This window comes from Pteropus medius, unplaced genomic scaffold, assembly GCF_902729225.1.
Source record: "Pteropus medius unplaced genomic scaffold, Ma_sr-lr_union100, whole genome shotgun sequence".
NCBI classification, from domain to species: Eukaryota; Metazoa; Chordata; class Mammalia; order Chiroptera; family Pteropodidae; genus Pteropus; species Pteropus medius.
In genome coordinates this window covers 8,811,686-8,839,293 of record NW_024344371.1, presented here as the reverse complement: position 1 = coordinate 8,839,293, position 27,608 = coordinate 8,811,686, and the positions used below count along the sequence as shown (strand labels likewise).

The following is a 27,608-nucleotide window of genomic DNA, read 5'->3' as shown; positions in this document are numbered from 1 at the left end:
GATCACAAATTATTTCCCTTCCTTCTTTCTCACACTAGAGCAGGGGTCAGCAATATTTTTTTATAAAGTACCAAGTAGTAAATATTGTGGGCTTTGCAAGCCATTGGTCTCTGCCATAACCATTCAACTCTATTACATTATTTAAAGACTAGGAATTAAGGGCAGGTTTGGTCCACTAGCTATAGTTTGCCAACCCCTATTATTTATATCACATTCTTTCATATATCACATTAAGTTTCCATCATTCAGTTTAATTTCACCTGTTCCAGATACGTCCTTCCCTCCTTCCTCTTCATTGCTTTTATTCTATTTTTATATATTTTTAAAATTTTTAAATTACAGTTGACATACAATATTATATTAGTTTCAGGTGTACAACATAATGATTAAACATTTATACAATTTATGAAGTGATCAGATAAGTCTAGAACCCATCTGACACCATACATAGTTATTACAATATTATTAACTATACTCCCTATGCTATACTTTACCTCTCCATGACTGGTTTTATCACTGGCAATTTGTACATCTTAATACTTTCTCTTTTCTAGCCGTTCTCCTAATCTCCCTCTCATCTGGCAACCATCAGTTTGTTCTCTGTGTCTATGAGTTTGTTTCTGTTTTATTCATTTATTTTGTTGTTGTTTTTTTTTTAGATTCTACATACAAGTGAAATCATATGGTATTTGTCTTTCTCCATCTGCATTATTTCACTTAGCATAATACCCTCTAGGTCCATCATGTTGTCACAAATGGCAAGCTTTCATTCTTTTTTTATGGTTGAATAATATTCCATTGTATATATGTACCTCCTCTTCTTTATCTATTCATCTATTGATGGACACTTATGTTCTTGCCTATCTTGGCTATTGTAAATAATGCTGCATATATCTTTTTAAATTAGTGTTTAGGATTTCTTCAGATAAATATCCAGAAGTGGAATTGCTGGGTCATATGGTAGTTCTATTTATTTTTTTAATGTATTAGAACAAATACAGTTGTTCAATGGCTTGATTCAGTTTTTCACTTTTAATTTTAGGTCTTGAGAAGCTCCCATAGGCAGTAAGCACCCAACTTGAGATGCTCGATTACTTTATCCACACAAGAGATTCTGAGAAATTCAGTCATATTTGAGTGAAATCTCTTCAACCCCCTCAGAGAGATTGGGAAAGAAGAACTCACATAGTTAACTGAAGCACTTTTATCTGTGGAAAAGGATAGGTTGTGACTTATTTCCCAGGTTTTAAAATATTGCTTTTAGAATATTTCTGGGTTTTAAAATATGTTTGCATGTGCTTGTATATACATAAACAACATTTAAAGAACATGAGAACTAAAAACAACGTCACCTACAGTGAAGTGGGAACTCAAGATGAGAAATAAGGATGAAAGAGTTTTTATTGGCTATTTTTAAACATGTTTTTAAGCCATGTGAATTGAATATATTATCTATTCAAAGAAGTTAATTTTTCTAATAGAAAATACACATTACGAAGCAATCTTTCCCATTCATAAAACCAGCCTACTAAAAGAAAGACACACATGTGAAGAGGGAGTAGTGACAGGAAGCTAAAAGGCTTCTAGGACACTTGTCACTCAGGTGCTGCCCCAGGGATTCTATCACAGCCCTAAAGATCCTTCCTCTGTTAATGGGCTTCTATGCCCCTTCTGCCTTGTGCTCTGTGTGACCCAGGGAGAAGACAGAGTGGAACTTGAGACGTGATGGGAGGCGGAAACATGCCACTCTTCATTTGGTAGAGGTGGAATCAGAAACAGGACATATTCTTCAATATTTTATAACTTTTAGTATCACGCCAGAATTCTTTCCACGGAGCTCCACATCCCCTCCCTTCCTGTCTCTATGCGTGCCCCATTTATATATTCTTTCTAGCCACCTCAAGCTTTCTTGCTGAGTCCTTTATTTTTGTCTTCAAATAAGCTTTAATTTTTTTAAAAGAAACTTTGGACTTTACTTTCAACTATCATCCTTTGTCTCATAACAACCCAATTCCTTAAGCTTAAGCTATTAAGAATGATTCTCTCTCACTTCTTAATCATCTATAGTATAGCTTCTACCTCCAGTATTTTATTAAGTCTCTTTTTCTCTAAAATCCCCATTGACTCTTCAAAACAAATCTAAAGATTTTTTTTCCTTTTTCCTTATTCTTCTTTATCTCCCTTTTGCAAAGAATGAAGCTCACATCCATCTTACTAAACCTCTCTCTCCCTTCGTTTACTTAATACCCAAGAATTGTCTTTGCCCCTTCCCAGTCCCTACAAATGGGCCTCTTCCTTATTCCTGCCTCCTAACTGGGCTACAAAATTGAAACTCAGTTGTCACTCTGCTCTCTTCTTCATCAGTTCTTCATTCTTTCAGGGAATTTGTCTATTCTCAACACTTTATCTAATGGGAAGGGCAAAGCAGATGGGGCTAGAAGCCTGGCTCTATGACTTATTCGCTGTGAAGCTCAGGAAAAATGATTTCATCTCTCTGAACTCAGATTCCTTGGTGCTTAAATGGGGATTCATTCATTCAGTCAAGTCTTTATTGAACATCTACTATGAACTAGGCCCTGTTCTAGGTACATGAGATTCATTAGAAAACTAAACAGATAAATATTCCTACCCTCAGAGAGCTCCCATTCTAGCAGGCAAGATGAACAAAAAAATAATAAACATGCCAAATAAGAGAAATACATAAAATGACAAAATATGGTGAGGGCTGTAGAAAAAAAAAATTAAAAGAAATAGGGTTACACCTTGTAAAAGGTGATCAAGGTAGGCTTCCCTGAGAAGTTAATATAAGCAAAGACTCAGAAGAGATGAAGGAATTAGAAGTGAGGACATCTGTTGGAGAGGGTGCAGGCAGAGGGAATGGACAAAGATCTTAAAGGCAGGGGCATGTTCTGCTTGTTCTAGAAACAACAAAGAGGCCCATTTGTCCCTTAGTAGCCTCTTGGGTTATCATATCAACTGTCTTCGAATCACAGTGCTTGTGTTCAAGTAACCCTTATTTTACTTAATAATAGCCCTAACACATAAGAGTAGTGATGCTGGCAATTGAGATGTGCCAAAGAGAAGCTGTAAAGTGCTTCCTTTAAATGAAAAGGTGAAAAATTTTGACTTAATAATAAAAGAAAAAAAAATCAGATGCTGGGGTTGCTACGATCCACAGTAAGAATGAGCCTTCTATCCATGAAATTGAGCAGAAAGAAAAAAATTCTTGCTAGTTTTGCTGTCATACCTCAAACTGAATGTTATGACCACAGTGCATGAAAAGTGCTTACTTTAGATGGAAAAGGCATATAATTTGTGGGTAGAAGACATGAACAGAAAACCTGTTCTGGCTGATGGCAATGTTTCACACCAGAAAGTATTGAGCCTACATGAAGACTTCAACAAAAGAGCCCTTGAAACGTGTGACACCAAGCCATTTACTGCAAGTAAATGGTTACAATAAGATATTTGAAGAAAGAAAGAGCACATTAACTTTTGGTACAGTATATTGTTATAACTGTTCTATTTTATTATTAGTTATTGTTGTTAATCTCTTACAGTGACTAATTTATAAATTAAACTTTATCATAGGTGTGTGTGTGTACAGAAAACATAGTATATGGGTTCAGTATCATCTGTGGTTTCATGGATCCATTGGGGCCTGGGAGTCCTGGAAAGCATCCCTTGTGGATAAAGAGGGGCGGGGCTACTATATACTTTTATCCAGTGTCTTATATCACGTCTTATATTACGGAGTTCAGTCCTGAGAATTTTAAGGTCTGTCCTCAAATATTTCACATCTTATTCATTCTAAAAGTACAGATTTACCCAATATATCAACTCCCTGTCTCAGAGGAGATGGCAGGAGACCACCATGCTACCTATATTCTGGGTGGTACAGAGTAGAGGTAGCATGCTTATTAGCCAGAAACCTCAAAGAGGAAGACTGAGAAAATACAAAGAGTCCTCCCAAATTAGAAACATTTGGTCTGCTTCCACAGGAAGTTAACACTGGAGGTGTGGAAGCTATTCTGGGGTTAGAACAAAAAAAAATCAAAAAGCACTGAGGGTAACTGGAACATTTCATTCACATATTCCTGAGGTACTGGTGCGCACAGCTACCGTTCTACTTTATTTTATATTCCATCTGAGGTGGTCCCCCATTTATCAGGATCCATGCTAGGTTTGAGCAATATCAGAAGTGAATTCTATACCAGGTAGAAGCACATCAAGCTAATGCACCGACAAGGGCAGTTCCTAATGATACATTATCACAATGCAGTCATTATTGTGTTTTTTCTCTTCTTTCTTTGGGGAATCAGTTATGTTTACCAAAAATAGCAATACATTTTATAATGGGAAGGGTAAGGTGAACTTTTTCCAGGATAATTTCCAAAAATCAGGTAAGATAAGAACTCATTCTGATTAAGAACACCAGCTTACCTCTATTTTTTCCCATATGGCTTCATAGTTGTCTTGGTGTTGGATATCTTGCATCAATTTCTGAATTAAAGCAGATTTCGTGGTGGAATGGCTCTCATTTTTCTCAGAGGATGAAGCTCTCTCTGACTTCACATCAATAAATTTTTTTATGACAGAGAGAGGCATACACGGCTCCTCGTCGGAAAGAATGTCACTCAGGGGCCCAGATTCAATGCTCTCCCCCAGCGATGAGGCTATGTCACTGGATGAGCTTGGAGACATCCTGCCTAGCCTCGTATGCTTCTTCTTGACATGGTACGTGGGATAGATCTCAGAATCTGAATTCATTTCAGACAGTTCCCAGTCGTCAATGTTCTGGATGGTTTCTTCTCTGGGTTTCTGAGGCAGAAGCTTTGTTAAGTTTTCCAACTTCAAAGCTAATACTTCTGTCTGCCTAAGGTGAGAGGGTAGTGCCAGGTATTCATCGGAGCCATACCAGGCTTCCACAACCTGGCCATTCCTGGTGATGTGACTTGGGGAGGAGGAGTAACATTTTTTGCTTTTGTGTTTTGAAATAAGGGGTACTGGAGACACGATATTATCTGAGCCAACAGGGGATTCACTGCTTTGAGTAAAAGGTGGTGAACTGGACGTTTCTGACTGTACTGCTAATTTGGCATTCCAACTTCTCTGATTACATGGCTCAAGTGAAGATGAGGAAGCAGAATCTGTTTCTGGACCTTCTACGGCCTTGGCAGCACAAGAAGGAATTCCATTCGGCACAATTGAGCTCCCGGTGTTTTCGGTCTGCTTGCCTGAACCAGTTCCGCGTTTAGGTGTTCGGCATTGAGGCACCTCTTCTGAGGTCTTATGTGGCTTGTTAAGTCGAGATTTCTCTTTATGGCAGTCGTTAAGCCTTCCCAGGCTGGAGGAGATTTCTTTAATGTGACTTCTGACTGTGTTTTCAGGATTCCCATCCCCCATCTTGTGCAAACACTCATAGGACTGGCTGGCCACAGAAGGGCTGTTCGGGTAGGAAGACTGTAACACCAGGCAAAGCTTGGATCTGTCAGGAGTATCCACCAGGGAAGGGGTGCTTCTGCTCATCTCAGGCTTGAGATCAATCATCGGCTTCTTTCCATCAGTGCCTTTCAGATTATTCTTAACACTTTCCTCTTTAAGGAAAAGCCCTCTTTTTGGCAATGTGGGCTGTGTGGGAGAGTCCTCGTTATAATTAAAGCAGTCTCTGATGGATCGCTTGGGGGTTGCATTTTCACCAGGAAGAAGCTGTTGGTTTTTTGTTCCAAGTTGAGAGGAGGAATTGGATTCTTGTTTCACAGTCTCAGAAGGGGACTGAATATGAACAGCATTTGTCAGAGCTTCCACTGAAGATGATGTCTCCTGTGTTAAGCCTGGTTGTTCCTCAGCTGTGGAAGCACTGTTTTCCTCACATCCACCTTTGCCATTTGCTGAAAGAGATACTTGAGATGCTTCCTCACTAACCGCTTCACTGCAGTTGGAAGGGATGGGGTCAGTAGCCACCGTAAGTAACCCAACACTTCGGATAAGCTCGGGGAACTCCTTTTCCATCTCACTGTAGCTCCAAGAGTCAAAGGGTTTGGTTTTGACCTGGCTAGAGGTCATGTCACCTAGGCCCCCGAGCAAATCCTCACTTGGACTGTAGTCAGACAGTTCGAAAGCAGTAATACCACAATCCAGAGACAAGTAATTTTGAGAGCATTTGATAGTTAACTGTCCTGAGTCATCCACTTCCGTTAGAGAATCAAGCCGGCCCTGAAACAGACAATGGCAATGGTTTTAGTAAATGGAACATCAATTACACTCAACTGCCATTTAAATGAAATCTCAGCAGAGGCCACCATAAAGGTCAAAAATGTACCAGTCTCAGTTGCTTCTGGTTTCATATACAAAATGGCATATTATTAACCGATTACCATACTGCTTTATATAGTATCCTGTTCTTAAATATTTAAGGATTTTGCTTTTATTCTATAGAACAGAACCTTGATAGAAACAGCCAAGGTCAAGCCAAACATATCTATTCTTGCCTTAATGTTCTATCTTAAAATAGTGTATTTTTCATTTAATAAGCATTTCTGAAGTGATGCCTTAAGTAATAAGATTTCTGGGAACAAAGTAATGTAAGAGTAACATCTCCATGAATGTCTCTTTGGCTTATTGCTATCACTCCATCATCTACCACAGTGACTAACTCATAGTAGATGCTCAATAAATATTTTTTGAACAGGATAATTAATTGTACTAAGTCTGTCATGTTAAATATATATTCACAAATCACAGGAAAGTGAACTACTGAATTTGTGTACATAAAAATAGTTTAAGACCAACTTCTGTTTGTCTCCACCCTTTTGAAGGTAAACACAGGAAATACTGGAGAAAATTACTGAGTATCGAAACTTCACCATTCCAGTTCTGATTTACTCCTTCTGCATGCATTTCCCTCCCCATCCCCTCACCCTCACCCCAGCTCCCATTCGTGTATGTTAGATACCAAGGGCCCACCTCTCTTGTTATTTAAAATTTGAGGTAAGCCAATTTGAAACTTCCCTATGCTGAAAAAGAATATTACAAGTAAGTGTTTTTCATTTTTAATCTTCAATTATATGATAAGGATTGTCTCATGACTAATGCAGTTTCTGATATACAACAAACAGGGAAATTTTTGATTGATGATTTGTTCGGGACAGAAGGACCTATTATGCTTATCAGGAGGTAGGACAGCCTGGTCTAACCTAGACCCTTAGGAGATGAAGGAAGGAAACTGAAGCATTATATCCCCAGACCTCTGTTCTCCTGGAGGAGGAACTGGGTGAGCAAACTGAAGCTGGACTACTTGTAGTTGCTGGACCCTGTGTCCTTCCGACCAGGTTACCCCAAGATCTGGCCTCTCTTGGACCTTACATCAGGTTTTTTGTTCATTTGTTTTGTTTTGTTTTGTTTTTGGAATATTCTTTTCCTTTGGGCCTTTACCTTGTCTTTACCTCCTACTCCCCTCACTCTTACTCCAAACATCCAGATAAATAATAATGATGAAAAGCCTCATTTCACCGTTCTAAGCCTCAGTTTCCTTATCTATAAATAGTGATGGTTGATTAGGACTACTACTTTTTCATTTAATCCTCTCAATGACTTTCTTCTGAGGTGGGGGGTCTGTACTATTTATTATTGTCCCTGCTTTACATAAGCGGAGCCTGAACCAAAAGAGGGAGCATAAGTAGCAAACGGCCTTACAGCTGAGGACGTAAGTGGAGGCTGTCTGACCCAGAGTCCACACTCTGGCCTCTGCACTACAATTTTCTCTGATTCATTGGATATTATTCTAAACTGCCGTACCCTCTCCTCCAGTGTTCTCCACATTGTTACCAGAGTAACTCTTACACATCTGTTATTGTTAATTCTCTGCTTAAAGTCCTTTGTTACCTTCCTGCTGCTAGATTAAAAACCCAAGGACAAACATGAAGAGGACTCCCTCAAGCTACTCCCCTCCCTGGCTGTGAGCGTCCTCCTTTCTGTTTTGAAATCACTGAGTTCCTCTTGTCTCAGGGTCCTTGCACATGCTAGTTCCTCTGTCAGGAAAGTTTACCACCTATAACACCCCTTAAGTAGTGGATTCTTACCCTTCGGAGCCCAGGTCAAGTTTCACTTCTTCAAAATTCCAAACCCTCACCTAAGTCAGAATCTTTTCTTATAAGTTCTCATCAAGATATATTGTTTTTCTTTTAAGCATGTACCTTAATGTTTAAATAATATTATTGTGATTATTCAGCTAACATGCTTCTCCTAGGAGTTTGTATGCATCACCAGATGATAAATCACATAGAAAATGGCTGACTCACCAGGATACCTGCAACACTTAGCATAGAGATTTGCATAAGGTAAGCATTCCAAGACACATCTGTTGAATAAATGAATGAGTGAATGAATGAATGAATTATAACATTTTAGAATTATATCTGTATGCCTTCATGTAATCTTTCTCTAAATAATTTTAGTTGACTCCAGTGGTTAAAAGCCCAAGCCTCAGAGTCAAATTCTAGCTCTAGTACTAATTAGACATGTGACCATTATCTAGTAACTTGATGTCACTAAGCCTATTTCTTTTATCTGTAAAAAGGAAATGATAAGCCATATCATAGGCCTGTTCTGAGGCTTAAAGGAGATAATACATGTAAGACACAAGTCTGGCACATGGATAGGTGCTCAATGAATGTTCGTTTTTATTATATCATTACTTTTACTATTCAAGTATATCTAGAAGAAATTTTTATCAAAACGAATGGTATCCCTATACTAAATTGTGCTGTACAAAATGAGAAAACAATATTAACTGCCAAAGTGATTTAAATGGAATTGTGTGGCTTTTATGCTCCATACCTAGACCAGGCTCTTTAATAACAGAGTCAGAAGCCAGAAACACCAAGGAATGAGCCAGCCAAGTAAAATTCACACTGCATACAATTTTTAAGGGAAGAAATTCCAATTTAAAAGCAGGTTGTATTTTTTTTTTTAATTTGGTTGTTTAGTACTCAGAACTTACTCCTTTACAAAAATAGAATTATACACGACAGTTAAACTCCAAGCGATCCCAATAAGTTGGTATTTAAATTACAAACTAGTTGAAATTTGCATTATTTTTTATCATATATATCATAAAGGCACAGCACGATAGCTACTTGAGTGAGGTTAAAGAGTCATTAAGGAAAAGTGCTTCTATGATGGTAGAGGAAAAAAATGTTTGAATTCAGGTAAAAATTTGACCCCTGAAAGTGTCAGCCACCTGCTTCTGAATGGGCTTGGAACACGATAGCCCTGGGAAAGCATTTTGGTCCCCTTTTTGGCTGCCTTTTCCTGTCTTTCCCCAAAGATCCCTTCCCTAGCCAGTCCCTCATTTGAAAAAGAAAATACCGTACTCAAAAACACTTAATGCTCCAAAGTGAGCCCTCTCCCATCCTGTTCCCAACCAAGCCAACTACTGTGCATGGCCGACTGTCACTCTGGGATAACTATTTTTAATTCATACTGTATTTTCTATTGTGGAAAAAAAAATTCCACCCTGAAAAACAAAACAAAACAAAACAAAACAGCACATGGCATATCTATTTTATATCCTAAAGATCAAGTGACAAGCATCTACTCATATTATTTTTAACCTAGTTGGTTATCAAAGAGCATTCTTCAAAAGTATCTGTACAGATTTCACCATGCAGAGGCAATTTTCAAAAAAGAAAGTTCTCAGACGTTTTCTCAGAGCAGATGAATGGTGAGTTTTATTTCTTAAAATATGGCTTAGTAATACTAATATATTTGGTCCTATTGCTTTTCTTCTGGACCACATTCCCAGACAGTTTTATAATCTGTGAAAGTAATAAAGTCTCAGGTGGATACAGAAGTAGGGAAAAAGTGCATGTTGTTTTTAATGCCCTTTTTATTTCACAAATACCACGTTTAATTGTATAGTGCCATTAGCTGTACCATGGCTGCCTAGCAATGTCTAAATTCAAATATACCTCCTTTTAATATGTTATGAAGCAGTTTCTCAGATGAAGATTGTGTTTTATGGAGATGGTAACTTAATTCACTTTACTGATGGGTTTATTCACTTGATTGCTGGCTTCTATCTTGTCTCAGACATCAAGAAAACATCCTCCTCCCTTTTTTTACCCCTAATTTGAAACAAGAATTTTTGTTCTGTTCCTTATCCATAACTAAGTTAACTTAAGTTCCAAATGCCTTCTTGGAGCTTTCTTTTTTTAACACTACATTTTGCAACCAACTGAACATGAGATTTAGTACTCATCATTGAGAGATTTTAGGATCTCTCTATTAAATTGCTTCAAGGTGATATCAGTGTCTATTACTACTTTAAGGTCAGATTTGTGCCCTGATTTAATGTTCTTACAAAGAAGAGAGTTGGAAATAGAATTTCACTGTTTTAATTATAGGTACAGTAAAAAAAAAAAAAAAAAATTAGTATGTTCCTCTCTCCCCTTCCTCCTTTAATCTCACTACATGCTGTTTGCTCTGCTCCAATTACTAACATAAATTCATGGACTTCTTACTAGAATGCCACAGCCCCCTAGTGTCCTCATACCACAAAGACTAGACACTTGCTCAGATTCCTTCCACCTCTAACATGTTGGGATTCTATGATTCTGAATGTATCCCAAAGAGCAGCAGAAGACTGAGAGGGGCAAGTAATAATAGGGAAATGGGAAGCAAACCAAAGTTTTTGATGAGCAAGTGGAAAATATACACGCAAAAAATCTTTCAATATTTTTATTTACATTATAGTAATAATTCTTAAGAATTTCCATTTTCTGCAGGTTAAAATCATGAGTCAAATAATTAATTTCCACGATTAATCCCAGTCCCCTAACCTAAAGTGACAGCTCCCTCTTCTGCACCTAAAGTAGTGATTATCTGAATTATTTAATTCAATTCAACTCATTGGAATTTTACATACAACAATATGAACTAGGCACTGTAGGAGTCACAGAGATGATTATAGTCTGGTGCTAACACTCATGGAGTTCAAATGTAGCACATACTTTGTTATATATTGCCTCGTGGTAAGTACTAGTGAATGAACACACAAAGTGTTATGGTGTGAATGTTCCAGCAGGACCAAAGCATTCCCACAGACAGAGTAATCACTTAGGTAAAGTGTTTACCACCTGTCTGGCATATGGCAAGTTCTTAATCAATGTTTGCTATTGTGTTAATATGATTAATAGTTATCGCTACCTGTATGACTTTACCTCTCTCAATCTCAGTCCTCTTATCTGTAAAGTGGATATAAAACAGTAATATCATCTGTAAAATAAGGATAACAGCACCTGTCCTGCCTACCTCCCAAAACTATTTGAGGATCTAATGAAATTTCAAAGGTGATTCCGAACATGTGTTATTCTTCTTTGAATGCCTAGTGCTCTATACATAGTAGAAAAGCAATAAATATTTAGGGAAGGTAGAAAGAAAAACAAGAAAGAAAAGCGTGAGGGAGGAAGAGAGGGAGGGAAGTAAGAATTATTATTACAACAGGAATCAGTTAAGAGCTGGTTTAGTTTGTTTTATTGAATTATCATAGATTTATGTCCTTATTTACCTACCAAGTATTCACTTAAACTCTTTTTTTTTAATTATTATTTTTCAATTAGAGTTGACATTCAATACTATTTTTCATTAGTTTTAGGTATACAGCATATTGGTTAGACATGTATATAATATATGAAGTGATCCCCCGATTAGTTTAGTACCCACCTGGCACTATACATAGTTATTACAATATTATTGACTATATTCTCTATGCTGTACTTCACATCCCCATGACTATTTTGTAACTAACAATTTGTATTTCTTAATCCCTTCACCTTCTTTACCCTGCCACCAACCCCCTCTCATCTAGCAGTCATCAATTTGTTCTCTGTATCTGAGTCTTCACTTAACCTCTCTTAAATTCAGTTTTTCCATCTATAAACTGAAATTATTTTTAATACCCCTTATCCTCCTTAATAAATGAAACAATAAATGTAAAGTGCTTATCATAGTATCTGAAATATAGAAAATTTCAGTATAACACATTTTTTACATAATGTTGAACTTTATCCTAAAGTGTTTTTGTATTTGTTTATTTGGTTTTGTTTTAATAAGGTATTTGCCAATTTGGTTACAAGATATGGTCTGCTCCATAATTAAATAAAAGAATAAAACTCATACATTTTGTTTTTGCAAGGACAAGAAGAGAGAGAACTTGCCACTTTCTCAACTTTCAAACTTATTCTTTTACATCATCCTGAAACTCAACTAACTTCCAAAAATAGAAAAATGAATTTGCCTTTATTGGAAGGACATCTACTATTCTAGTTTATCAGTATGTTTTATGCCATTTCCCTCTTCATTCTACAAATCTCTCACAGCTGAATTTATTCTGATAAAGCTAAGAATTTTATCCTAATTCCCTTCTTGTTTTCTAAAATTCCAAAGTGCTGACAAAAACAAAAAAATACTAAGCAGTCTTTGAAACGTTCTCATGAAGTCACACTAGAAACACACACACACACACACAAATTGGATCAGGAATTCATAGCTTTAGGAAGGATGGTATGGAGACAGTGCTTCAATTCATAGAAAAATATCCACAAAGCAAATGGCTAACAGTCCATTTTTCCTTGACCCCTCATTGTAATAAACATGCAATAATAATAACATATTATTGCATGTTTATTACAAGACTAATGACGGACTTCAAACATGAAAATGCATGAAATTGCTTCCAATCAAATCCATAAATAATTATTGATGTCACACTGTGAGACCCATTATAGATACTATTTAATAAAAACTCACAACATAGCTGTGAAAACAGTAGCCAGTAATAATTAGTCAGCCTCAATGGTGCTTCATCATTTCTCGGGCTACCACTTCATGAATGATACAAGTTCAAATAGGTGCATGATGAACATATTTCACAGAACAAGAACAACAATGATAATAAATCCTAGAGCACTTCTACATCCCCAGCTCTACAACAAAGATTTGGCGATCAGTAAATGTTTATTAGATGAATAAATAAATATGGGAAATTATTTGGTGTGACTCAATGATTTCTAATGCCCCTCTAGGAGTAGAAAGTGGGATATTGAGCAGAGCCAGCAGAAAATATGGGGAGGAACAAAGAAAGAATGTATAGGTTGGGGATGCCAGGTAGACATCTAAAGAAAGATCTCTTCAGAGTTTAGACAAACCTTCCCCACCTCTGATCTTCACCTCATTATCATACACCTCATGGATACCAGATTTAGGGCAGAGTTAGGCAGTTTGGGATTCTTTGTATTCTCCTATAATCACAAGAATCCCAATCAAGGACCTTATAGGGATCCTACTTGGGAAGGATGGCATCTGGGCATGGATATTCATATTCATCCTATGATTAAAAATGGACTCTACCAAAGTCTATATCACCTCCCTCACCACTACAATAACGGGGAAAGCTAAATGATAACAAAAACCATGAATTAATGTTAGAAGTGAGCCTGGGAGATGTTGCTTCTCATAACCATCCAGGGTCTGCAGGAAATCTGCTATGGCAGGAGCATCATCGTTATGAAAACAATAATCAAGAGGTATAAATCATTTATGAGAATAGGCACAGATTTGTTTTGTGTTGTTGATAATGTCAGAGCCACTAAAACATTAATAAATTAATAAGTTAATGAATTATGCAACACTCATTATAAGACTTTTTATCATATATATTTATATAAGCGCCTTATAAACTTGTATAAATATTTTCCACAAAACTCACAGTGAAACACTAAACTGGCTGGCAAGAGGCAAGAGGCTATATACATATAAACACACTCTATGTATCCATATATTGTATGTATGTATGTATGTATGTATGTATGTATCTACCTACCTACCTACCTACTTACCTACTTACCTACTCTATCATCTGTCTGTCTGTCTGTCTGTCTATCTATCCATACACACATACACACACACACTGTCCCTGCTTAGCCTGTACAATGCCTTACTCTATAAATATATGTCAATTTTACTCGGGAATAGTAGAGTTCATTTGGATTCAAACTTACCACAGTCATTCTTAAGCCATGCATCAAGAGTAACAACAAGAAATTCTTTAAACTATACTTAATATAAGTACAAAACAACATGAATTGGTTGTGTAAAATCCTAAAGTCCATTTGACTCATTACATCCTGAATGATTTTTCTAAAGCATGAATCTAATCATGTCTTCAAAATAAAGTCCAGTTCTCTTAATATGGCTTTTTAATATGGCTTTTCATCTTCGTGAGCTGACTTCCTTTATCTAGTAGTTCAAATCCTGCTTCCTGGTTCCTTGAACTTTTTGCTCCAGTCCTTCCTGCAGCACTTTGAGCCTATCATTATCTCTTTTACCTCTGGATCTTTGAACGTGCCATTCCTTCTGTCTAGAACATTTTCTACCTCTATTCACCAGCCTAATACTACTTTTCTTTTAGGTCTCAGGTTAGACTCACTTCTTTTGGAAAGGATTTCTGTCTTAATTAGGTGCCCCTTCTCTGACGTCCAGCAACATCATATAGATTTACCACAGTCTGGCCTTAATATCTGTCCACTTGTCTACATCCCCTACTAGACTCTAAGCTCCTTGGAGGCAAAGACGTTGATCACCTTATATTTTTAGCACCTAGTGCCTGGTACATAGTAAGTGCTCAAAAATACTTATAAATTAAATGGAGAACAGGGGGCCAGGTAGTACAAACTATCTGGTATGAATTAACTCTGGTCTAAATCTTCATTCACATTAAAAGCAAATTATAGCTTCTGGTCACCATACCTAGATTCAAAGCCCAGCTCAGGACCTGCTTATTTACCTACAAAGACTTCCTATTCCATATATCGGAACTGAAATCGTTCTCAAATGGTCACACTTGGCAATGCATAGTTTGGCTTCAAAGAAAATACCCACCTCCTTTGTCTCTTCAGAGAAAGCTTGCAGAATGTCCGTCTGCCTGGTGTAGTTGCCATTGGCGTCCTGCAGACCTTGCAGAATGCGCTCCCGCAGAACCAGCACGGAGACTCGGAGCTGGTGCCAGAGGAGCTGCACTGCGTGGATGTCTACAATCACATTGACAGAGTAGGACAGCAGCTTCAGAGAGAATTCAGTCTCAAGGAGGGCATGGATTTGCTCAACATGATCAGAAATATCTTCGCAAATGTCCTGTGGTTAAAAAAATAAAACAAAAATATGATGACTACTTTGCCTTATCCTACGGAGGCAGCAGTAAAAAATAAAATAAAAATCCAGTCCTTCACCTGACACCAATTATCAAAGCCAACAGGTCAGATAAGCACATGTTAGATAGGTGGCCTTTGTTTTAGTTAAGATGTATAGTAGCAGGCCATATTCCTGGGCACTGCGTCTTTGGTGCATATATAGGTGAATTGATCTTTTTCGAAACCACAAAAATTCTTCTATTCTTTCAGATATCCAAGTTGAAAGTTCAGCCAAGGTAAGAAAGAGATCACAAATCCATTCTCTGTTCTCTTTATTTATTGTTGGTTCGGGAATCTGGCAAAGGAGCCAAAAGCCATTCTCTTTGCTATTGGTGAGCTCTATTGAGCACATAATATTTCAGGATAGAAGCATCATCCAGACACCTAGCATGAAGAAAGATAGACAAGACTGTGTTTTATAGAAACTCCCAGCCACTCTCAATAAACCACGGGGTCTCTGATATAAGGAACAATTATCACATTCCCACAGGATCACAATTTAATACTTAAATTCATAATGAATATGTAAATTTCATCCTACACTTTGTAAGCAGAATCACTCTTAAGAAGGAAAGCCAGAGAAACTCCAAAATGAAAGACAAAATATAATTTTGTTTTGTTTTCAAGAGCTGGACAATTTAAATAAAAACATAACTAAATCAAAATTTCAATTTCTCCCACGCATACTATTAGGTAGGCAGATTTGGTTTCTAATATGTCACTTGTCTTTACAAGTTCCCAAATTTCCAGTATTGTCAGGGGACAGCAATATGAAATGAGTAGTATTTACCCCAGCAATCTGAATCCATTAAGCATCAAAATGATACAGATGTCAGCTAAAAATGCTCAGTTACTCATTTTTAGTGATGATCGGTGATTTTTTTAAAATGGCACTTTTATTTATGATTTTTTGTAAGGCTAATATTTTCAGATAGAATTTCAGTTCTGAGCCTTATCATGAGTATCAAAACAGTCATTCTATGCTGGAAACATAACCTTGCAATTTCATATAATTCAATTACTTATTTTTAAAGAAAAAACTAAAATGCAACCTGTATTCAACAATGTGTAAAAATAGGCAAAAAAAAAAAAAAAATCTACTGAAGAATGATGGAAAGTCGTTCTGAATTTTGAATAATAATTATGGTACGACTCCAATTAAATACTCTAATATTAGTTCTTGAAACCCAAGAACCAATTGATAAGAGTGATACAAATTGGTGAAAATGCCTTGAAACAGATTAAAATTTTAAACTAAATAGACTTTGGAGTTCCAATTAGGTAGAGTTCTTACAAATGTAGCCCATGAGCACATGCAGTCCAATAGAGATCTGAGGCAAAAATTACACTACCCTATAAACCAGTACATAGGCACCAATTACATCCAGTTTAGCTAGTCTCTGCTAGCCTTCAGCACAAAAGGCCTCTCACTGCTACCATCAGGTATTCCATACTGCTGGGGTCTCAGTTAATGCACGCTCAGGGCATTTACTCCATTTATCCCCCACACCTCTTATTCCTGATACCTCAACCACCACCCCAAAGCAATGCCCGACATCCTTTGCCCTCTTTAGGGAGCTCATTTCTATGTAGTACTGTGTTGCCTTGGGAAAATTCCTACTTTCCACTACTGACCACTTCCAAATCTCTGTACTTCCCTGGCTATTACACCATTCCACTGTAAAAAACATTCTTTAACATCTTCATGGAAGAATTACGTGAAAAATTATGTTATCTACCTCCTGGTCTTACTCAAACCTGACTCTACCCAGGGATCTTACTTTCCCTGTTGCCCTCCCAGGGAATGCTGCTCATTATCTCAGCCCTCACCTGAGAGCTGGGGGGCCGAGGCAGGGCTAATGGGGGAAGAGCAGGCCTCAGTGCTTCTTTGCCACTTTCTGATCATTGCTCTTTTGCCTACATACTAACTCCTTTCTTTCTGAGTAGATGTCTACAAAAGGTTATATATAGCATTGGTACCTTAAAAACTTCATGTTGAAGTACATGCTATCTGCTCCTCTTATACATTTAGCTTCTTCAAAACGGATGTAGGAATTTAGTCAGAGCCAGATCATGGGTCAACATTGCCAAGCAACCATCAGGGAAACAAACTACAAGGGGCACTAAAGCATCAATGGTGCCAGTTAACAGGTTTCCACACCTTCCTCCTTACATGAAATATAAATTGGCCCTGTTCACACAGAAGCAGATGGGCCATGAGGGGAAAGATACACCCTCCCCACAAGTGTTGACCTCACTTTGTTGAGTATTTTGGCAATGTGTACATGTAGTCTCCATTGAAATTCTGAAAATAATGCATACCATGGTGTAATTTTCTGGAGTCTATGAATTTATTTAATTTTTTTATGCCCTCTACTTTGCCACTTGTCATCTGGTTTGATGAAATTACATGCACACACGCAAAGTATAGAACAAGAACTACAGATGTATGTGTCGGTTGTATACGTGTGAGTATGTGTGGCCCCCTCCCTCCAAATATAGACTATGCTTTGAACATTTGAAGAGAGGTTTGTTTAGAGAAAGATAACTGAGCGATTCTGATTCTATACATACTTTTTAATAATAGAAAATCTGCTTTTCCCTGTCCCTCTATATAAATGTCCAACAGATATTTAAAGAATAATCAGTTCGAAGCTTCTGATGCTTAGGCCCTTAACCATTGCCAGTTTGTTGGACATTCTGTTTATTTTAATGCAATCAGATAACTACGTATCAGAGACTTTTCAAAATAATTTGCTGAATGGCTTCCTCTCAGCAGGGACTGTTTGTAATTAAAAGGTTCTGAAAGATTAGACCTGTAGAAGCCCTGTAGATACTATATTAACAAGGTGAAGTAGAAGCATGGGGAAGGGGGTTGCCCAACTGATGCATGTAAGGAATCACGGGTGTTCAGCCTCAACTGGACATGTGACTTGAGCAGACAGCAACTGGAAATTGAACTCCTGGCTGAACTAATCAGTGTATAACAAATTTTGAGCACTATTTGGTGGAACAATAATCATTTCAGAAGAGATTCACAATTTTTTTGAGAAACAATCCCTTCAGGACTGGCTGTATGTATGTATGTATGTATGTATGTATGTATGTATGTGTATATATAATCTTCTTCTAAGGACCTATAAGCAAAATAATTTTTCCCCATCTCCTTACTAAGAGTATTGACAGGAAATAAAATCTTTCATTCCACAATTAGAGGTTTTAAAACACTTAATGCAGCAATGACTGGTTAAACTGACATAGTAACTAAAATTCATGTAATCACCCAACAAATGTTAATGTTTGATTTCAGTCTTTCCTATTTTGATAGAGGAGAGGGTGTCGGTAGGGAGAAAATTGAGTATGTATAGTGGAGGTATAGGGATGAGGAAGGGATGAGGAAGTTGAAGATTATATGAGGAACAGCCATGGAACCCTTTCCAGCATCAATGGGAGAGATGGTTAGGTCTACCTGTCCATCTTCTATTAAGCTAGTTATTCTCAGAAATGCACCTCTCATAATCTTAGTCTGAAATTATCCCATTTTCCTGTTCACTCCTAATACTGGTCCATATTCCTATCTGTTCCAGCCTTTTTCCCCAGTGTTGTCTCTGCCAGACCCTTCTTCTCTGACTTTAAGATTCCTCTCCTGACTCCCGCTTCCCATGTTTGCCTCACCTGGGACCATGGTCAGATCCACAAGTCTGGATCTCACTCTTAAGGCCCCAGATTCAGGCTATTGCCCTTACAGCAGCTCCCATCCCTTGTAAACCATGTCCAGTAACAGAAAGCTGAAGGAATGTGGAGGCAGAGGAAAGGCCGATCCAGAGACAGGCAGCCAAGGATGCCAAGACAAACTTTGTTAATCTTCAGAAGCTTGATTGGAGCCTAACCCCATTATCTTGTCCTATTATGGATAAACGAAAGCTAATACATCCATCTAACTTCCTAAGAATATTATTATTTGGCAACTAGATGCTGTTTTATATAATTTATGAAGATTTCATCATTATCATCAGAAGTTAGCTTCATTTCCAGAAGATTTATTTATTTTAGTATGTAAATATTCTCCCCAACGAGAGGGTAGTTCCCCAGGACCTGTTTATATAATTAGTGACTATCAGTAAGGTGGGCACTCAAGAATTTTGATAGTAACAGACTGACAATGACAAAAAATTAATTTTAATAGATAAAATTTTTTGTTTTATTTTTCAATATAATCAACTGGCATTAATTACTTTAGCTATTTAAAATCTCCGATGATCCTACATGGATTTCATTCATTTCCTTATACATTTTCTTCTGAGAAAAGATGTTCTCCAGCAAGTTCATTTGGATGACTAAATCAAAAGATGTCTCAAAGACTCACAAACTTTTAATTATAAATGAAGGATAGTTTTTAAATGTCCTTCAATTAATAACGTGTTTTATAGATGCTCAAATTGTTCCCGGCCCAAACAATAATTATTAAGGATAGGAGGATAATGCCCTTAGAAATTAGTTACTTTTGTTTTTTCAGCAAATGTGTTGAGTACCTGCTATGTACTAACTAATGTGCTGGCGTAAACAAAGCTGCATAATTCCAGGGCCTCCTGGAGTCCCCTGACTGGTTAGAGGGGGCGTGGGAAAAAATTACAGTCAGCAAGATAAATGTTTACAGAGGGTACACACGAGGAGGAAATAACTGTGCCAGCAGGGGCGAAGAAGAAAGGGGGAAAGAATGCTTTTCTAAGGAGGTAAAGTTTTGGTCTTAAGGGAGACAACAAGGAAGATGAAGCAGAGAAGTATATTCCAGGGAGGAGCCAGTGTCAATATGGTCAATGTGGCATGGGGTAGGTACCAATTTCTTAGGCACAGCGTATTACACACAATCTGTAAAAGAAAAAATTTTGACTTCATCAAAATTTAAAACTTTAGCTCTGCAAAAGATATTTTTAAGAAAAGGGAAAAAATAAGCTACAGATGGGAAAACATATTTGCAAATCACAAATCTAACAAAGGATTTATATCCAGAATATGTAAAGAATTCTCAAAACTCAACAGTAATAAAACAAGCAACCCCATTCTAAAATAGGCGAAAGACAAACAAACAAGTCTAAGAAGATATAATGATGGCAAATAAGCATATGAATAAACTTCAGCCCCATTAGCCCTTAGAGAAATGCAAATTAAAACCACAATGAGATACTATTGTGTAGACACCTATTAGAATGGCTAGAATAAAAAATTACTGACAATACCAAGTGCTGAGTTCTAGTGCAATTAGAACACTCCTGCACTGCTGGTGGGAATGCAAACAGTTTAGCAGTTTTTCATTGTTAGACATACATTTACCATATGACCCAGCAATTCCACTCTTGGGAGTTTATCCTAGAGAAATAAAAGTATAGGTATACGCAAAAATGAAAAGAAGCTCTACTCATAAACACCAAAACCAAAATGTCCTCCAGTGGGTAAATGGATAAACAAACCATGGTATATCCATATACTACACGGTCTCAAAAGGTTACACAGTGTATATTTCCATTTACATGACATTCTCAAAAGATGAAGCTGTAGTAATAAAGAACAGATGAGTGGTTGCCCAGGACTGAGGGTGGGGAGAGCATCCAGGGAGTTTTTTGATGAAGAGAACCAAAATTTTGATATCTGAAGCTGCTTTTTGAGATATGGATTTTAAGCTGTTTATTAAGAAACAAAACTCAGAAAAAAACTTTGACCCTCCCTCCCTTTCTGGTCCAAGAGATTCAGACAGAAAAACCTGCTTTAGGAAGGTTGGTTTACCTTAAGAATTTTCACCTCAGCACTAGTCAGAAAGACCACAAGCCAGTTATCTGGATATACACTGTGTCCCACGGTTTCTGAGTTGCCCAGCAAGAATTTGCCTGTCACAGATGATCCGCTCTTCCTCAACTACCTGTAAATTACTCATTTTCACTTCTGAAATCTAATACCCCTTCCTCACCTTTCTCTTTTGTCCAAAAATGTCTTATACACCCGATGTTGCTTCACTGTTTTTGGAATTTTCATGCTTATGTGAATTCTTCATGTGTATATATTAAAACTTTGATTTTCTCCTGATAATATGTCTCTGTTAATTTGATTAATAGCCCAGCTAGAAGAATTTAGAAGGTGGGTGGAAAAAGCATCAATGTTTTTAGCTCCCACGTGATTTTCTGACAAGTATAATAGAAAATGAGGCTAAATTGGAGCCCATCTCGAACAAATCACTGCAAATGGCAGTGATTAACAGTCTACCTTCAAAGTTTCATAAGATTTTTTCCATAGATATTACTGTATTAACATCGGAAAGTGATACTCTCCATTTTCTTATTTAATTCACAAACACCACAGTAGCCTCTGTGGCATTAAGAATTGCTCACAGCATAAAATGCACTGAATACATTTTGTTGCCAACTGCTCACTTCACTCAACCGTCTAGATACTCTGTGGTCTCAAAACTGCAGCTGCTGCTGCCTGTCATTAAACCAGTCAGTCTTCTGTGGTTACTGAAGTAGCTGATACAAACACTACCTTGACCTGAGGCTGTTTACAAATAAACTGTAGCTGGATAGGTTAGTATTTTCTTTTAATTTATTTATATGTTTGTGTGAGAAGTACCTTTTCTTTTTTTGTAAGATTGTTGTATATTTTTTAGTTGTATCATTTCTTCTAGACAGATACAGGGCTATTAAGATAACTGTTATGTACTTAACTAGTATGTCCAGTTGTTACCAGCATAGGACAGAAATGAGGATACCATTCCTGTGATTGCTCTAATTGCTTATTGTAATGATGTTAAGTGTGACTGCCTCAGCTCCTGCTAACTGTCCCTGGGAAAGAATCTGTTTGCTGTCTCATCATGAGGCTACCATGCCTATTCTCAACCATTTTTTCAAAACACCTTGAAGATTTCCTCATGAAATTTTAAGTGTCTGCGGATCAACATTCTGCCCCAAACTACTAGGCTCCAGGGCTCTGTGTGCATTTGGAAGGGAAACCACCCTTCCAGCAACTTCCTCACCCAGGTACTGAAACAACACTTCACACCCCAGTCTCACGAAATCTCACAAATGCAGCCGCTCCCACTTCTCTCTGCTTTCAGCTTCCCTGAATGCAATCCCCAAATGAGAAAACAAAGCAAATCCCTTCAATACCTACAGTAATCTGTAGGCATTTCTCCATTCTACAACCCACAATAATGTTTCTTGTTCCCTCAAAATAATTTACTGTTTCCCTCAAAACACCTTTGATTTACATTTGTGTAACTGCAGGGCACATTTAGATGGCTTTTCTTAAAAAAAAAAAAGAAAAGAAAAGAAAAGAAAAGAAAGAATTAAAGCCTACTTTTAAAGGATAGGTCTCCTCACTCCCATTTCCATCCTTTTCCTATCAGTTTCAAAAATCGCGAACCTTTGTCTTATTCAGAACATACCATTACATTTAGAATGAAAAGTTTTCATGTTCTAAAGTCAGTAAGCAAGAGATAGGCAAATATAAGATGTATTGTGTGTACATATTTTAGTCTTACTGCAAAATGTTATGTCATCATGACTGTTCATTTGTTTACTAGCAATTGTAGAAATGAAATGAATAAAGAAAAGTGTCTTTACCCATCCACATGCTCACCATATGTGTGTGTTCATCAGAAAAAGCTGAGAAGAGATTTTTACCTAATACATGTACTTTATATTTTAAAATACAAATCAAGGGAACATCATAGTCACTTGCTTAAAAAAATTCACAAAGGAACCATTTGAACTGACACTTGCAACTTTATACAAAATACTTCCTATTGCAGACAATTAATGTCATCTTCAATTGACTATCAAAACTGTACTTTCTCCCAAAGACAGACTGATAGATATTCCTATGACAAGGTATTTTTATTTCCCCAAAAGTAGACTGCCCCCTCGTTTTTCCTTTCCTCTAATGGTCCTAATTTCTTCTTTCTCATGTTGAGAATGACAGCGATGGAGTGTGGTGGGAGTGATGCTGAGACTTTTTAGGATCATCACATTACTTCTCCCCAAAGTCTGAAGAACTCTATGGTTGTAAACAGTGGTTATCTTTTTAGTTGATAAACTTCTGAAAGTGTGAGGACTGACATGAAATTATTTATGTGGAAATGATTTTGTTGTTATCATTAGCTATTACTCATCCATTTCCCTGACTAGATTTTACCTTTCTGGAAGCAGGAAATGTATCCTACTCATCATTGTATCTATAATGCCACACTGCTAGGACATTGTCAAGCATGTGGACAGTGTTCAAATGATGAATATAGAACTGGATTCAATTGGATAAAGTATTGTATTTCACAAATCAAAGTGATATCCCTAAAAAGCAAGTACTAGTTTACTTTCCTCCCCTACGTGCATCCACATTAATCAACACTCAATCAGCGTAAGTAATTGAAATTGGAGCATCTCCCGTTTTGATTAGGAGAGGTGCTGAAAAACGTGGATTTGGGAGAGTGAAGCTGATAGGAGAAAGAGGGAGATGAAGATGCTGAACACAGACTTGGCAGTCCTCACACTTCTGCTTTCGCACTGTGAAAGCCTCCTTTGGCTTCAACTGAGAAAGGACCAATTAGAAGTTCTGTCTGTCTGGCTGTGCCTAGCCATATCGAAATTTGGACTGCTCTGCTTTTCATGATTTGAAATTTTTAAAAAATGAATTGTTATTTTAAAAGCTTCAGAGGATTCATTGATTGAGATATCACTTTAATTTCCTAATCCCAGGCTTTGACTTACTTGAGAGGGGAAAAAATCCTGGGCGAAAAGAGAGAAAGAAAGAGAGAATGGAAATATGGAAATTTGACAATTGCTATTGTACAATTGAGCTATTGCTTAGTCACATTCACATTCAGTGTTCTACGTGATAGTCACATTCACATTCAGTGTTCTACGTGACTCAACTAGATAAAGGTTCAAAATCTAAATATATTCCAGCTGTGGCCTTGGCTCTTAGCGATTTATCTGGAAATTGCTCAGATCTACACTTTTCTCAAGATATCTTTATGGAACTGATTTCAGGTAGAAATCAAGAGAAGTAAGTGGTGGTTCTAACACCACAGCATGCTTGTTAATCATACAGATTCCGGAACTGCTCCTTTTGAAGAGAAATAAGACCAAAACATTTGCATTTTCTTAAGCCTACAGTCAGCATGATGCTGATGTTCTAGATACCATACGTTAGAAAACATTGAGCCAAGGACAGGTCATCTGTCTAGGCTGACTGACACTGAAATGAGAGCTATGTACAGGCCTGCTACTACTCAACTATAAAAACAAAACCTCTCAGCAACTTGAAAGGTAGCCTGCCACTAACGTTATGCAGATGTCTTTACAGGAAAACTTACATTATTTGTGCCTCAGAACACAATTTTCTACAATTTTATTTACCTACTGCTGACAATATTGTGATCATCTCTAGGGCAGCATCAGGTTTGTGAGTTTCTCTAATATATATACATATATATTTTATTAAGGTTATTGGGGTAATATTGGTTAATACAATTATATAAGTTTCAGGTGTACATTATAACTTGACAGCTGTATATTATATTGTGTGTTTAGCACTCAAAGTCCAGTTTCCTTTAGCTACCATATATATGATCCCCTTTGCCCACTTCACCCACCTCCTACCCGCCTATATTTGAACCCCTTTGACCATCTACCTACCCACTCCTGTCCTACTCCCTACCCTCTGGTAACCACTAGTCTATAGTCCATGTCCACGAGTCTCTCTTTGTCCCATTCATTTGTTGCTTTTAGGTTTATATCCCACATATAAGTGATATCATGGGATTTTCAACTTCTTCTGTCTGGCTGATTTTGCTTAGCATGATTATCTTGAGAGCCATCCATGTTGCCACGAATGGCAGTATTTCATCCCTTCTTATGGCTGAGTAATATTCCATTGTATATACATATCATAGCTTCTTTAGCCAATCATCTATCTTAGGACACTTCGGTTGCTTCCATGTCCTGGCCAATGTGAATAATACTGCTATGAACATCAGTATACAAATATCTTTTCGGATATGGGTTTTCAAGTCTTTGGGGTAAATACCCAGTGGAGGGATTGCTGAGTCATATGGTAGATCCATTCTTAGTTTTTTGAGGAACCTCCATACTGTTTTCCATAGTGGCTGTACCAGTTTGCAGTCCCACCAGCAGTGCATGAGGGTTCCTTTTTCTCCGCATTCTCTCCAACATTTGTTATTACTTGTTCTTTTGAGTATAGCTATTCTAACAGGTGTGAGATGGTATCTCATTGTGGTTCTGATTTGCGTTTCCCTAATAGCTAGCGATGTTGAACATCTTTTCAAATTTGTTGGCCATTTATTTATATGTCTTCTGGGAAGAAATGTCTGTTCAGGTCCTCTGCCCATTTTTTGATTGGATCATTTGGGGTTTTTTTTGTTGTTATTGAGTTATATGAGTTCTTTGTATATTTTGGATATTAGGCCCTTATCGGAGGCATTGCTTGCAAATATATTTTCCCATTTGGATGGTTGTCTCTCTACCTTGTTGTTGATTGCTTTTGCTGAGCAGAAGCTTTTTAGTTTGATGTAGTCCCATTCATTTATTTTAGCTTTTACTTCTCTTGCTTTTGAGGTCAAATTCATAAAATCCTCTTTAAGTCCAAGGTCCTTGAGTTTAGTTCCTATGTTTTCTTCTAAGTATTTTATTGTTTCGGTCTTATATTCAGGTCTTAATCCATTTTGAGTTAATTTTGGTATGTGGTGATAGACAATAGTCTAGTTTCATTCTTTTGTAGATGGCTTTCTAGTTTTCCCAGTACCATTTATTGAAGAGGCTTTCCTTTCTCCACTGTATGTTTTTGGCTTTTTTATCAAAAATTATTTGCCCATATAAGTATGGGTTTACTTCTGGACTCTTGATTCTGTTCCACTGGTCCATGTGTCTGTTTTGCTGCCAACACCATGCCGTTTTGATTACTATTGCTTTGTAGTGTAATTTGAAGTTGGGCAGAGTGATGCCTCCAGCCTAATTCTTTTTTCTCAGAATGGCTTTGACAATTCAGGGTCTTTTGTGCTTTCATACAAATCTGATGATTTTTTGGTTCCATTTCTTTAAAAAATGCCACTGGGATTTTGATGAGGATTGCATTAAATCTGTATAATGCTTTAGGTAATATGGTCATTTTAACTATGTTGATTCTTCCAATCCAAGAACACGGAATATCTTTCCATTTCTTTGTATCTTATTCAATTTCTTTTAATAGGGTCTTATAGTTCTCATTATATAAGTCCTTCATATGTTTCATTAAATTTATTCCTAAGTATTTTATGCTTTTCGTTGTGATTGCAAAAGGAATTATTTTTTCCACTTCTTTTCCTGATACTTCATTATTAGAGTATAGGAAAGCTATGGATTTTTGAATGTTGATTTTGTATCCAGAGACTTTACTGAATACGCTTATTGTTTCTAGTAGTGTTCTTGTGGAGTCTTTAGGGTTTTCTATATAGAGAATCATGTCATCCACAAATAGTGACAGTTTGACTTCTTCGTTTCCTATTTGGATGCCTTTTATATCTTTCTCTTGTCGGAATGCACTCGCTAGGACCCCCAATGTTATATTGAATAACAGTGCCAATAGTGGATAGCCTTGCCATGCTCCTGATCTTAGAGAGAATGCTTTCGGTTTTTTACTGTTAAGTATAATGTTCGCTGAGGGTTTGTCATATATGGCCTTTATTATGTTAAGGTACTTTCCTTCTATACTGATTTTGTTAAGTGTTTTAATCATAAATGGATGCTGTATCTTGTCGAAGGCTTTTTCTGCATCTATTGATATGACCATTGGATTCTTATTTTTTAATTTGTTTATGTGGTGTATCGCATTAATCGATTTGCATATGTTGAACCACCCCTGTGCCTCTGGGATGAAGCCCACTTGATCGAGGTATATAATCTTTTTAATATATTGCTGTATTCGGTTAGCTATTATCTAATTTAGGATTTTTACATCTGTGTTCATGAGAAATATTGGTCTGTATTTTCTTTTTGGGGGGTTATCTTTACCAGGTTTTGGTATCAGGGTAATACTGGCCTCATAAAATGAGTTGGGAAGTATTGCCTCCTCTTCTATGTTTTGGAAAAGTTTGAGGAGAATAGGTATTAAATCTTCTTTGAATGTTTAGTAGAATTCACTGGTGAAGCCATCTGGTCCTGGAATTTTAATTTTGGGTAGGTTTTTGATGATTGTTTCAATTTCCATACTGCTGATCAGTCTATTTGGATTTTCCAGTTCTTCTTGATTCAGTCTAGGAAGGTTGTATTTTTCTAAGTACTGGTCCATATCTTCTAGGTATTAAATTTGGTGTTATAT

General features: G+C 37.1%; 1 protein-coding gene across 1 annotated transcript in view; it reads right to left on the bottom strand.

Annotated features, from left to right (window-relative positions):
- The window catches only part of AKAP6 (A-kinase anchoring protein 6), a 520,891-nt gene that overhangs the window by 238,352 nt on the left and 254,931 nt on the right, over nt 1-27,608 (bottom strand). Inside the window, exons 6-7 of the mRNA XM_039870505.1 lie at nt 14,941-15,192; nt 4,444-6,216 (exon numbers count right to left, since the gene is read on the bottom strand). Coding sequence (XP_039726439.1) covers nt 4,444-6,216; nt 14,941-15,192 — 2,025 coding nt within the window. The remainder of the gene's footprint in view (nt 1-4,443; nt 6,217-14,940; nt 15,193-27,608) is intronic.